This window comes from Lynx canadensis, chromosome D3 (assembly GCF_007474595.2).
Source record: "Lynx canadensis isolate LIC74 chromosome D3, mLynCan4.pri.v2, whole genome shotgun sequence".
Classification (NCBI taxonomy): domain Eukaryota; kingdom Metazoa; phylum Chordata; class Mammalia; order Carnivora; family Felidae; genus Lynx; species Lynx canadensis.
The window spans coordinates 27,250,682-27,263,326 of NC_044314.2; the positions used below are offsets into that span (position 1 = coordinate 27,250,682).

At 40.5% G+C, this 12,645-nt stretch overlaps 1 protein-coding gene across 9 annotated transcripts in view; it reads left to right on the top strand.

Annotated features, from left to right (window-relative positions):
* The window catches only part of HDHD2 (haloacid dehalogenase like hydrolase domain containing 2), a 46,116-nt gene that overhangs the window by 2,905 nt on the left and 30,566 nt on the right, over positions 1-12,645 (top strand). For 2 of the 9 annotated variants that reach the window (XR_003963956.2, XM_030292444.2), the window contains exons 1-2: positions 2,309-2,421; positions 10,933-11,043. Coding sequence is in view for 6 of the 9 variants with exons in the window: in XM_030292444.2 (XP_030148304.1) it covers positions 10,943-11,043 (101 nt within the window). In the remaining 3 variants the exon portion in view is untranslated. Of the gene's footprint in view, positions 1-1,313; positions 2,046-2,080; positions 2,248-2,303; positions 2,422-2,579; positions 2,692-3,441; positions 4,326-10,932; positions 11,081-12,645 lie in introns of those variants that run through there. The other 7 variants (XM_030292447.2, XM_030292449.2, XR_003963958.2 and 4 more) reach the window with 7 other exon arrangements.

Below are 12,645 nucleotides of genomic sequence, written 5' to 3' on the forward strand. Positions count from 1 at the left end.
TTCTTCTTTTTGGTCGTTGAGTAATATCCCACTGTATATATATACACCACATCTTCTTTATCCATTCATCTGTCGATGGACATCTGGGCTTTTTCCATACTTTAGTTGTTGTCAAGAGTGCTGCTATAAACATTGGAGTGCATGTGCCCCTTCGACTCAGCACTCCTGTATTCTTTGGATAAATACCTAGTAGTGCAATTGCTGGGTCGTAGGGTAGTTCTATTTTTAATTTTTTGAGGAACCTCCATACTGTTTTCCAGAGTGGCTGCACCAGTTTGCATTCCCACCAACAGTGCAAAAGGTTTCCCCTTTCTCTGCATCCTCGTGAACATCTGTCGTCTGAGTTAATTTTAGCCATTCTGACCGGTGTGAGGGGGTATCTCACGGTGGTTTTGATTTGTATTTCCCTGATGATGAGTGATGTTGAGCCTTTTTCATGTGTCTGTTAGCCACCTGGATGTCTTCTTTGGAAAAGTGTCTATTCATGTCTTTTGTCCATTTCTTCACTGGATTGTTTGGTTTTTGGGTGTTGAGTTTGATAAGTTCTTTATAGGTTTTGGATACTAACCCTTTATCTGATATGTCATTTGCAAATATCTTCTCCCATTCCATCAGTTGCCTTTTAGTTTTGCTGATTGTTTCCTTCACCGTGCAGAAGCTTTCTATCTTGATGTGGTCCCAATAATTCATTTTTGCTTTTGTTTCCCTCACCTCCAAAGACGTGTGGAGTAAGAAGTTGCTGCAGCTGAGGTCAGAGAAGTTGTCTGTTTTCTCCTCGACGATTTTGATGGTTTCCTGTGTTACAGTTAGGTCTTTCATCCATTTTGAGTTTATTTTTGTGTATGGGGTAAGAAAGTGGTCCAAGTTCATTTTTCTGCATGTCACTGTCCAGTTTTCCCTATATCATTTGCTGAAGAGACTATCTTTTTTCCATTGGATATTCTTTCTTGCTTTGTCAAAGATTAGTTGGCCCACATTTGTGGGTCCATTTCTGGGTTCTCTATTCTGTTCCATTAATCTGTGTGTCTGCTTTTGTGTCAATACCATACTGTCTTGATTAGAGCTTTGTAATACATCTTGAAATCTGGAATTGTGATGCCTCCAGCTTTGGTTTTCTTTTTCAGGATTGCTTTGGCAATTCAGGGTCTTTTCTGGTTCCATACAAATTTTAGGATTGTTTGCTCTAACTTTGTGAAGAATGCTGGTGTTATTTTGATAGGGATTGCATTGAACATATAGATTGTCTTGGGTAGATAGATATTATAGACATAGATATATTATATAAATAGATAGATATATTATCCACTTGCTTAGAAGCCTTCAGTGCTGTTTTGATCTGGTTGCAGCTCTTAGTTCTCATGGGTAAACTAGGGAATTTCTTTTCCTTCAAATATGCCCTCACATAGAAAATAGACTTAGCAAATATGAATAATAAGACAAAAACAACTCTCAGACCCTGTGTGGAGGAAAACACTTTCCAAAGCAAAGTGTTCTAGCCCACAACATGGCCAACTGCAGCTCGGGACAGAGGGGATGTTGGACGGGTTCTGGCAGCATGGGTCCCCAGTCAAGGGGTCCCAGAGTGTGATCCTATTATGTCAGACTGCTCCAGAAAGTCTTTCATTTAGTCCTTTTCATAGAGATTGCATAGGATGATCAACTGCACTGAAGGAGTTTAATTTGAATCAAAGGCAGCAATGGGATCAAAGTAGAGCCTCCCAACATGTGCGTGGGAGGGGAGCAGTGAGGGACATGGTTCCATGTACCTCAAGGAACTGCTCCCCTAGGGACGACAGGCAAGACCTGTGGTAGCTCTCTGATGAGAGGCAGGGTGCGAGAGTTGACAGCTTAAGGTTTTGTAACAGCTGATGCAGGAAAAGAGGAACCTCGCTGCCTAAGGAAGTGGTTAATAGACAGCTACAAGTGCCAGATGCTATTCTGGTTGCAAAGCAGGAAATGACTCCGGAGACTGAGTATTTCAAGGAAAATATCAAGGAGATGACTTCCGATATCCCTCCAGAAGAGGCAAGAAGTAGTGGAGCGAGGTAGGGCGTGGCAAAGAAAGGTACTCAATACTTGGTTCACCAGTGGTGCTGTAGGACACAGCTGCTGAGCAAAGGCAGAGGTTTTGGTTTCTTCTCTTCCATTTGGGGCTGGCTGGTCGCGCCCTTGAGAGTGCGAGTGTGAAGAACAACTTTTCCCTCTGGAAGGTGCTGAAGGAGCAGAACTGAGCGGACAACCTAAACGGTTAGGGAGCTGCTGGCGGATGGGGCGGAGTTAGATAGGGAGAGGAGGGACTTCCGGTGCGCCCCTCGGCCCAGTTTCCGGTGTCCAGCGGCCGCTTGCCTGGCGCCCTGGGCTGGTCTTGAGGACGCTGCGGACGGCGAGGCTGTGCTGATTTTCCTGGTAGCGGGGCCTTTGGTGAGGACGGCGTGCGGAGCAGGGGACGAGCGAGCACCCACCCATATGGAGGCTGCATTTCTTTATGAGAGGGCTCGGGGATACACGGGTTGCGTCCCTAGACCACCCCCTCTTGGGCCGCGGACCAACCCACGCGCGCGCTCAGTGAGGACGGCCCCACCCCTCCGGGTGGGGGCGGCACCACGCATGCGCGCAGCACTGTTCCTGGAGCTTAGGCCGGGCCCCGGGGGCGTGGGGCAGTCCGTCGCCCTGGGACTCATCGCGAGTCAGGTGTGGTAGTCATTCTTCAGAATGTGCCCCTGGACTGTATTTTGAAGCTGGCGTCCCTGTGGGTCAGTCTGGCCAGGTCCTGGAGTTTGCACTGGGCCAGAGTGCAGTGACCAGTCTTGGGGCCCTTTCCCACTCAGGGGATGGAATCGCAGTTGTTAGTGCTGATAGACCTTTGTTTTTGGAATCCTTCCAGTTAGTGACCAGCATGCATGAGTTAATTCACAGGTCTGTATTGAGCGATGAGTAGTGCAGCGGAAAAGGAACACAGCCCCTTTCCTCACGGAGCTTAACAGTTGGCACCGAGCAGGAAGGAGCACGCCGGGAGGTCCTGGCCCAGCCCTGGGAGAGGAGTTGGACTCTGGAATGCCAGAGGAAAGAATGCTAATCTGAAACCTATGTACCGCAGGAGTTGGCCAGGGAAAAGGAGGACGTAGGGGATGGCCAGGGGTGGTAGAAGTCAGGGAACAAAAGTGGTTCCAGACAAAAGTCCAGCGATGAGGGAGGCAAATGTAGGCCTTGGGGCCGACCTCAGTGCCGTGGAACTTTGGTGTGGGAGTAGACAAGTTGGAGAGGTAAACCAGGGCTCTGCACACCCGTGTTCATGGTTCAGACTTCATCCTGAGGACAGTGCAGATCAACTGGAAGATTAAGTGGATAGTGACTATTTAATAGTATCGTTTTTTGAGTGCATACAGTGGTTCTAGACTTTTCTACCGGAAGTACATTGGGAAGAAAAGAGAATTTGTATTCTCGGGGGGGGGGGGGGCGGCCTAGGAGGCGTATATTGAAAAGCCACAACCTCCCAGGAGAAAATTGTTTATTGAAGTCTGGTTTAAATATTTACACAAGATTTGAATGGCATACCAAAGTATGTACTTGGCTTGGTATAAAATGTTTTCCCAAATGCTCAAGTTATTCTAATGCTTTACAACCTTGCATCATATCACACTACTATTTTTGTAGTTCTTGATAATCCATCATGTACCCTCCCCTCCCCCAGATACATAACCCAGCCTTTCCATGTGGGGAACACTGGTCACAATACATGTATTACTTTCTTTAATCATCCTATCAACCGTTACAGGTGGGTGTAATCTCTCTACTTAAGCAGTGATAGAAACTGAGGCTGAGAGGTTAAGAAAATTGCCCAAGTTCACACAGCTGGTGAGCTGCTATTCAAACATTCACTGCACTGCTTCGCTTCAGGGAATGGATTTGGGGTGGAAATAAGATTTGAAGCAGAGACGGCATCTAGGAAGTTGTTGAAATAGGCTAGGTGAGAGGCGATTTCAAAACTAAGATCGTTTTAGCAATGATGAAGAAAAGCGAGCGGGTTCAAAGAAGGTAGAACTGACATGGTTTGGCATTTGACTGGATGGGAGCAAGGAGTGAGAGAGCCTGGTGGCTGCATCAGGGTTGCTGGGGTTGCCATTCACTCACTCACAAGAATTGCAGGGAAAAGAGCAGCTTTGAGGGTAACAAGGGCTTGTTAGATTGAGATGCGCCGCGATATTCAAGGGGGGCGGTCCTTCTGAAGTGTCTTGCAGAGTTCCTTTTGGCACGAGAGAGAATTTACTTTTCTTCTTCGCATTGAATATATGCCATTCGTTCTCAGTTGTTGATGACTTCCTAAGGTATGCTGCGTATATAACCTGTTCAAACTATGGGAGATGGTGGGACAATGGCCCCAAGATAAACAAAAAAACAGGGGACTACTTGTGAAGCCTTTACAGTTCTTTTGGAGGCGACACATTTATTTTACGATTATATTTTAGCAAACACTACCTCATAGTTCAAGTAACAAGTATGACGAAGTTTCAGACAAGATCATGGCAGAAGTGGTCAAGGCCTATACCAGGGTGAACTGAGCTGGAATATTTTGAGGTTTGAGTGGGTCACCTCAGCGTTTTTCTTCGAGGCCCCAGGCAATCATTGTCAAATACGTAATGCTCCAGAGAGAGCATTTTAGAGTTTACAAGGTATGTTCTGTGGAACTGATGAAAGCGAAAACATAGGCTTTTTAAATGCTGTGGTTAACATTAAGCCTATGTGGATGCTTCTATAAGGATTAAAATGATCGGTATTTATTATGACCATTTGCTGGCTCTAGTTGTACAGGTTTTTTTTTAACAATACAATTCTTTTGTTGTTTATCTAGCCTTGTTTATATTTTTTTCCATAATCTCCTTCAGAGTGAACATTTTTTATTAAGTATTACATGTCTCCCATAAAAGGTGAGTTTTGAGAAGCAATTTTAGGTTCCTCTGTGTATAAAAAAGAGAATGTTTTGTCTTTATTTTGTGTAGCCTTACCTTTTGTGCTGCAGTGTATTTTAAATTAAAGAATCCTTTTAACTGTTACTCATCCAAATAGAGTAGGAACAATCCGGTCTTTTGACTGGCAGTTTGCCCTGGCAGGTAGGTAATAGTTGATGCTATTGTTGATGTAATCCTCCATTTTAGGTCACAATCGAGTTCAGAAGTAGAATAATGTATAAGACTGTTATAAAAAGACAAATTACAGATAATGTTGATTAGCCAGAACTCTTAATATCTTTTTTCTTTCTTTTTTTTTTGGTCTCTGTGCACCTTTTTTCGCCCCAGAGATACCTTTTAAAAGACAGAACCAGGGATTTGTTTAAAATCAAAATAGTTTGTGGATGAGGGTTGTTATGCTGAGTGTGTTAATAATTGTCTGGACTAATTTAGTTGTTTACAGCTGTATTAAATACATAAGGAATGATTGATTAACTATAAACAGACTGTTTTTATTGTGAAATATGTCTACACAAGAGTCTGTCAAACATACATGTAAGTTTTAAAGAGTTCTAATAAAATTAAAAACACCCACATACTCACCATCTAGGTCAAGAAGACTCTAGAGGCTCCCTTTGTGCTCCTAGTTTGCAGCTCCTCTCTGTCCCCTGAAGAAATCACTCTCCGGATTCATGTGATAATCATTCCTTTGCTTCTCTTTACACCTTTGTATGCATACCTATTTCTGAATGCTAAAATATGAAACCATACTGAAGATATTCTTCTGTGACTTGCTTCTTGCACTCTAGTAAATTTCTGAGAGTTATCTAGGATGATTCGCATAACTGTAGTTTGTTCATTTCCAGCGCTTGTATTCTGGGTATGAATATACCACTATTTCTTTGCCCATTCTGCTATTGATAGACATTTGAATTGTTTCCAGTTTCTGGCTCCTAACAAACAGTGCTGCTATGGACATTTTTGTTCAAGTCTAATGGTACAGAAGGAAAGAATCTTTCCAGGATATAATACCTGGGAGTGGAATTGTTGGGTGGTAGAGTATGGTGATTCCAAACTGGTTTCCAAAATGATTATACTGGTTTATTGGCTCACTGGCAGCATATGGGAGTTCCTGTTGAAAATCTCTTCGTATCTTCAGACTTTTAAACCTTGCCAATCTCTTGTTTGCAGTGATCTCATTCTGCTTTAAATTTGTATTTCCCTGATTACTAATGAGGTTTGAACATCTTCATTTGTTTGCTATTCAGATTTGCTCTTTTGTAAAGGATATATTGAGATTCTATGCCATTTTTCTACTAGGTTGTTTGTCTTAATACTTAAAAAGTTTATATTTCCTGGATTCTGGTTCTTTTTCACATGTGTTGGAAATTTGTTTTTCACTCACTCTGTATATTATTACTCTCTTTCCAGTACTTTTAAAAGTTCTCTCTTCCAGAAATTGAATTTATCTGCCTTTTCCTTTATGGTCTGTGCTTTTTATATCTTAAAAAAGCCCTTCCTATCCTCAAGTCGTGAAGATATTCTCCTATCTAAACGTTTCACAGTTTTGCCTTTAACATGTGGTTGTTTAATCTGCCTGGGAAAAAATTGTGTGTGGTGTAATATGGGAGTGCAATTTAATTTTTTCTCCTGTGGTTATTCAGTTTTCTAACACCTCATTCTTTCTTCACTAATCTGAAATTAACTCTTTTGTATCAGGTTTCTACACATGGAGTGGGGAATCTTTTCCTGTTCCAGTGATCAGTTTGTCTCATTATGTGCTAATACCACAAGATCTTAGTTAATTACAAGACCACATTAATCAAATCCAGATATTAGGTAAAGCAGGGTCCCACCCTCTTTTCCTTCTTCAGTTTTGGCTGAAGTATCTCTAGACTATCTTTGGCCATTCGCACTGATGTATAGCTTTGAGAACCAGCTTATCAAGTTCCACAAAGCACCTTTTGAGATAATGATTCAAATTGCACTGAGTCTATAGATCATTATAGGGAAAACTGACCTCTTTACAACATTGGGTGTTCTAATCCATGAAAATCGTGTCTCTGTATGTTTAGGTCTTCTTTGTGTCTTTCATTGAAGTTTTAAAATTTTGCCATAAGAAAGTTGACATCTTTGGTTAGACTTTTCCTGGTAACCTAATATTTTATGCTACTATTGCAAGTAACATTTTTAAATCAGTTTTCTAATTATTCGTTGGTGACATAGAAATGATAGTGATTTTTAATATTAATTGCTGTACTTTCCTACTGTTTTAAAATCTTGAATTTTTATGTATAGAATCATATCTGAATAATAATAGTTTGCTCTTTTCCAATTCTTATACCTTGTTTTTCTTGCTTTAACTGCTCTATCTAGGGTATTATTTACACCATTAAATGGAAGTGGTGGTTATTCCTTGTGTTATTCCTATCTCAAAGAAAATGTTTCCGGTGTGTTACTGGTGAGTCTAATGTTGGCTATAGGCTTTTTGTGGATAGTCTTTACCAGCTAAAAGAAGTTCCCTTCCATTTTTATGTTGCTTAGAGTATTTTAGTGTGTATAGATACTGAATGTTATCAAATGCTTTTTCTGCAAGAATTGACATGATCAAACATCATTTTACTTGTGTCATCTATTAACGTGGTAAACAGGAATCGGTTTTCTAATTTAAACCAAGCAGTAGTAGGATAAACCCAACTTAGTCGTGAGGTGTTTTATACATTACTATGTTGACAGTCACTTTCTCTCAGCACATTGAAAATCTTATTCTAATGTGTTTTGGCTGGCATTGTGTCAAGTGTGAAGTCAGCTGTCAGTCTGCTGCACCTTTGAAAGTAATGTGTCTTTTCCCTTGGCTGCCTTCAACATCCTTTCTTTGCCTTCAGTGTACACGGTTTAGGTATGGACTTCTTTGTATTTAGTTTGCGGGAATGCTTTGGGCTTTCTGAATCTGTACATTGGTAGTTCTTCGTGGTTTTTTGCACAGATTTTCAATCTTGGCTTTTATTCTTTAAACACATAGGCATATCCAGTGACTGATAATTACATTATCACAGGAGTCCTTATACGACTGCTCTGTGCATTGTTGTTTCTGGACGTTCTTCCTTCTGGTCCTTGTTTCTGTAGGCAACTTGCTCATTATGCTTAGAATTTTATTTCATTTTATTTATGGGATTTCTCTGTTGTTTGGGCTGAAAGTAATATTTGGGGAGGTTTTGCATTTGCTTCAGCCAGGCACCTGCTAGTCAAGGTCATCCTAATTAAAATCTTGAAGGTTCTCTGAGGACTTGTCTTTAGATAATGTCTGTAGGCTGGGTCCAGGGCTGGCTGATGGTCCAGGGCTGGCTGTAGCACTTTCTTCCTTTCACTCTCTGGGCCAAGTTTCATAGCAGCTGATATTATTGCAGCTGACTGAGATGATGTGGGGTGGAGTGCCAGTGATGGTTTACTTCTGGTTCATCCTTATAGTGAAGACTCTGCTTTTAGATTGAGAGGGTCTATCTCTTCAGGTGGGTTCTGAGTTTTATCTTTTATACCCTGAAGGAGCCAAGGGAGGGGGAAATCAAGGTAGCCTAGTGTGGGCAGATGCTCTAGGGCCAAAATGGTGTTTTGCTCACCTTCTGGTTTCTTGCTTTTATTTAGATCTGAGAATTCCTTATTTTCTTCCTTGCTTCTTGAAGCTTATATACACACACACATATATATACATACATGTATACACTCTTGAACAACACGGGTTTGAACTGTGCTGGTCTACTTATATGGGGATTTTTTTCAATAAATACAGTATAATAATGGAAAAGTATTTTCTATATGACTTTCTTTTTTTAAATTTTTTAAATGTTTATTTTTGAGAGAGAGCGTGCACACACATGTGTGCGAGCAGAGTGGGAGAGCAGAGAAAGAAGAGAGAATCTTAAGCAGGCTCCACACTCAGCACGGAGCCTGACATGGGGCGCAATCTCACAAACCGTGAGATCGTGATCTGAGCTGAAATCAAGAGTCAGATGCTTAACCGACTGACCCACCCAGTCACCCCCCCCTTTTGATTTTTCTTAATAACATTTTCTTTTCTCTAGTTTACTTTATTGTAAAAATATAGTGTATAATACATACAACATACAAAATGTGTATTAGTCAATTTTTATATTGTCAGTAAGGCTTCCAGTTGACAGCAGGCTATTAGTAGTTAAGTTTGGGGGGAGTCAAAAATTATACCTGTATTTCTGACTGTGCAGGAGTCAGCATCCCTAACCCCCAGGTTTTTCAAGGGTTGTGTGTGTATATTTTAATCTAGTATTGTTAGGTTTCATTTGGAGTGTTGCCAGCTGTGTTATTGGAAACCCAAGTCCAAGAATATTTTTTTTTTAAATGAGCATACCAGAGTTTATTCATCCACAAATATGTATTTACTTTTCAAAGTAGGCAACGTGGGAGACTACAAGTTTCTGCCATTGTTCAGGATATATTTGGAACTCTTTTTTTTTTTTGGAATTGGTTTCAAAGCCAGTAGCATATTCTTTTAAATATCTTTATTGGCTACATTCTTTAAAGATGAAACTTGGGCTTACCATAGAATCCAGCATCACACTCCTAGGTATTTATTTACGTAAATGAATTGGAAACTTACATTAACACAAAAACCTGTGCCTGAACGTTTATAACTGCTGTATTCATGATCACTGAAAACCGGAAATACCGAGGTGGAATTCAGCAGGAGAATGGATAAGTTGTGGTATATTCACATTATGGGATGCTATTCAGCAATGAGGACTAAACTGTATTGATCCTGGCAAAGGCATGGGTGGATCTGAAATGCATTTTGCTAAGTAAAAGAAACCCACCCCAAAAGGCTGCATGTTATATGATTGTATTCATATGACATTCTGAAAAAGACAGAACCACAGAAAACATTAGTGGTTGCCAGGAGTTAGTGGAGGGGAGAACAGTTGACTACAAAGGGGATCCACAGGGAATTTTTAGGGTGATATCTTTGATACTTGTTTGCATGTGTGAAATATTATATTATTGTTTTATTATAAAAACAAAAAAATGGAAGAAAAAATGAATACACTTAAGAAAACTAAAAATGAAGTCCCATCCTCTTTTCTTTAGCTTCCTCTTTTTTATTTTTTTAAGTTTTTTTTATTTATTTTGAGAGAGAGCATGAGCAGGGATGGGGCAGAGAAAGATGAAGAGAGAATCCCAAGCAGGCTCCGTGCTGCCAGCGCACAACCTCACATGGGGCTCGAACCTAAGAATCATGAGCTGAGCCGAAACCAAGAGTCAGACACTCAGCTAACTGAGCCACCCAGGTGCCCCTCTACTCTGTTATTTTTGAACCATGCATCTCTTTCATACTCGTCTGTATAAATGATGTAGTTCATAATAAACAAAGGGGAAAATACACAAAAGGAAAGTTGGATGTGGTTAAGGTAAGGAAAACATCTCCTGACTAAAATTACTAAACTAACTTGAAATTTCCTCTTCAGTAATCTGTAAATACTGGTAGCTCCTTGACCACATAGGCCGTATCAGAATATAATGGTGGAGATGGGCGATTAGAACATTTTCATTGTATATAACAAAAGATGAGAAAGATTTTGCCAATGATTTAGGGCTTCCATCCACTCATTCTCAGAGTACATTTGCTCATATTTAAAAATAAATGAATGAATTGTTCCACCAAAAAGTTAATGTAAGAAATCTGAAAGTAAATAGTAGCTTCTCTTTTAGCATTCCCCTTCCTATGGTTTTAATTCAAGATTAAAAAAAAAACCAAAAACAAAAAACCTAACCATTGTAAAAGTCTGTGGACCAAATTTTGGATTTTGGATTTTTAAAAACACATTTTCTTCCAGAAGAGCAGCAGCGTAACACTAAGCAGTATCTTTCTGGATATAAATGATATTTTTGAAGACTTACCAGTTTTTAATTGTCCATTGTTTCCTAAACTGTATTTTTAATTTCATTTGCTCTCTCCTAGGGAATGAAAGATGGCAGCACGCCGTGCGTTAAAAGCTGTTTTGGTGGATCTCAATGGCACACTTCACATTGAAGATGCAGCTGTGCCAGGCGCACAGGAAGCTCTTAAAAGGCAAGCTATTCTCCAGGTTCAGCTGACAAATATGTTTGTAAGTGCCATTTTACCAAGGCAGATCATTAGCTAAATGGATGGCCTTAAGATGGCACTTTCCCAGCTTACCAGATATACAGGAACTGCCTTGGGTTTAGCTAGAAGATGTATGCACTGTAATAGCCTCCAAACGCTTGTGTTCTAAACCTTTATTAGGTTTGGCCTTTCAATCTAGTCTTTTTGTTCTTTGTGTATGTGTGGCTTTATCTAAGTCAGTAGTGTAAATTTGGGAATGAAAACTCAAGATTCTAAATAATCTGGAATAAATAGCATTGGAAAAATCACAAATGAATTCTGGAATCACAAAGTGAAACACACACACATACACAGAGGCATAGTTTTGCCCGCTCCCCCTTCACCCAAGACCTTGCATTGAGTATGCAGCTCATCAAGTAACATTTAGTTAAGAGACTTGAAGTTTTTTTTTAATTTTATTATTATTTTTTTTTTTACCATTTACTTATTTTTGAGAGAGAGAGAGAGAGACAGAGCATGAGCGGGAGAGGGCAGAGAGAAAGGGAGACACAGAATCTGAAGCAGGCTCCAGAGAGAGAGAGAGAGAGAGAGAGAGAGACAGAGAGAGAGAGAGACAGAGCATGAGCGGGAGAGGGCAGAGAGGGAGACACAGAATCCGAAGCAGGCTCCAGGCTCTGAGCTGTCAGCACGGAGCCCAACATGGGGCTCGAACCCACGGACCATGAGATCATGACCTGAGCTGAAGTCGGACACTTAACCGACTGAGCTACCCAGTGCCCCAAGACTTGAAGTTTTATATTTATTTCCATCAACTAATTTAATGCTTTCAAAGGTTAGAGACTATCTTCTATTTCTGATGTATCAACCACGGTATTTAACACAAGTCTAGATATAAGTTGAGACTATGGTAAAAGCTTGTTAGAGTGAACTGAATGTGAATGTTTGCTTCTGAGTTCTGAAAAAAAATATTCCGCCATATGACAGAGCTAATAATGCTAAGTACCTTCCTTTTAAAATAATTTAGGGAAGTTTTCAAAAATCAGCAGTACTTAGCATGTGGTGCTTACAGTTTCCAACCTTAATATATTCAAGAATGTGCTGTTATTCAAAAAATCTAGTGACTAGTGTCACAGTGCCAGGTATTAGAGCAAAAGATTGACACGGATTTTGTATTCTCAAGGAGCTTATTTTCCATCTGGGGAAACACCAGACATGAAGAGCCTGGTATAATCTGTTAGGGTTCAGTTGGAATCTATCAGTTTAGTTAAAGTCATGATGTTCATTATACATGGGCAACGTGATCAAAGCCAAGAGCTTTTACTGCCATAATGATGAGCTTTCTACTCTGGATTGAAAGCAAAATCTTTTTCTTTCTGGTGAACAATGAGTGACATCTCTAAGTAGCTCATAAACTGTAAGCCTGCCAGTCTGGGGGGACAGGAGCCTACAAGTTGTTCTCTTACTGGCACTGGGGGGTTTCCATCCCAAAGAAATCACTATACTGTGTCACTTCTGGTTTTGGTTTCTTCCTTCCTCCCTCCCTCCCTACCTTCCTCTCCCTCCTTTTTTCTTTCTTTCTTTCTTTCT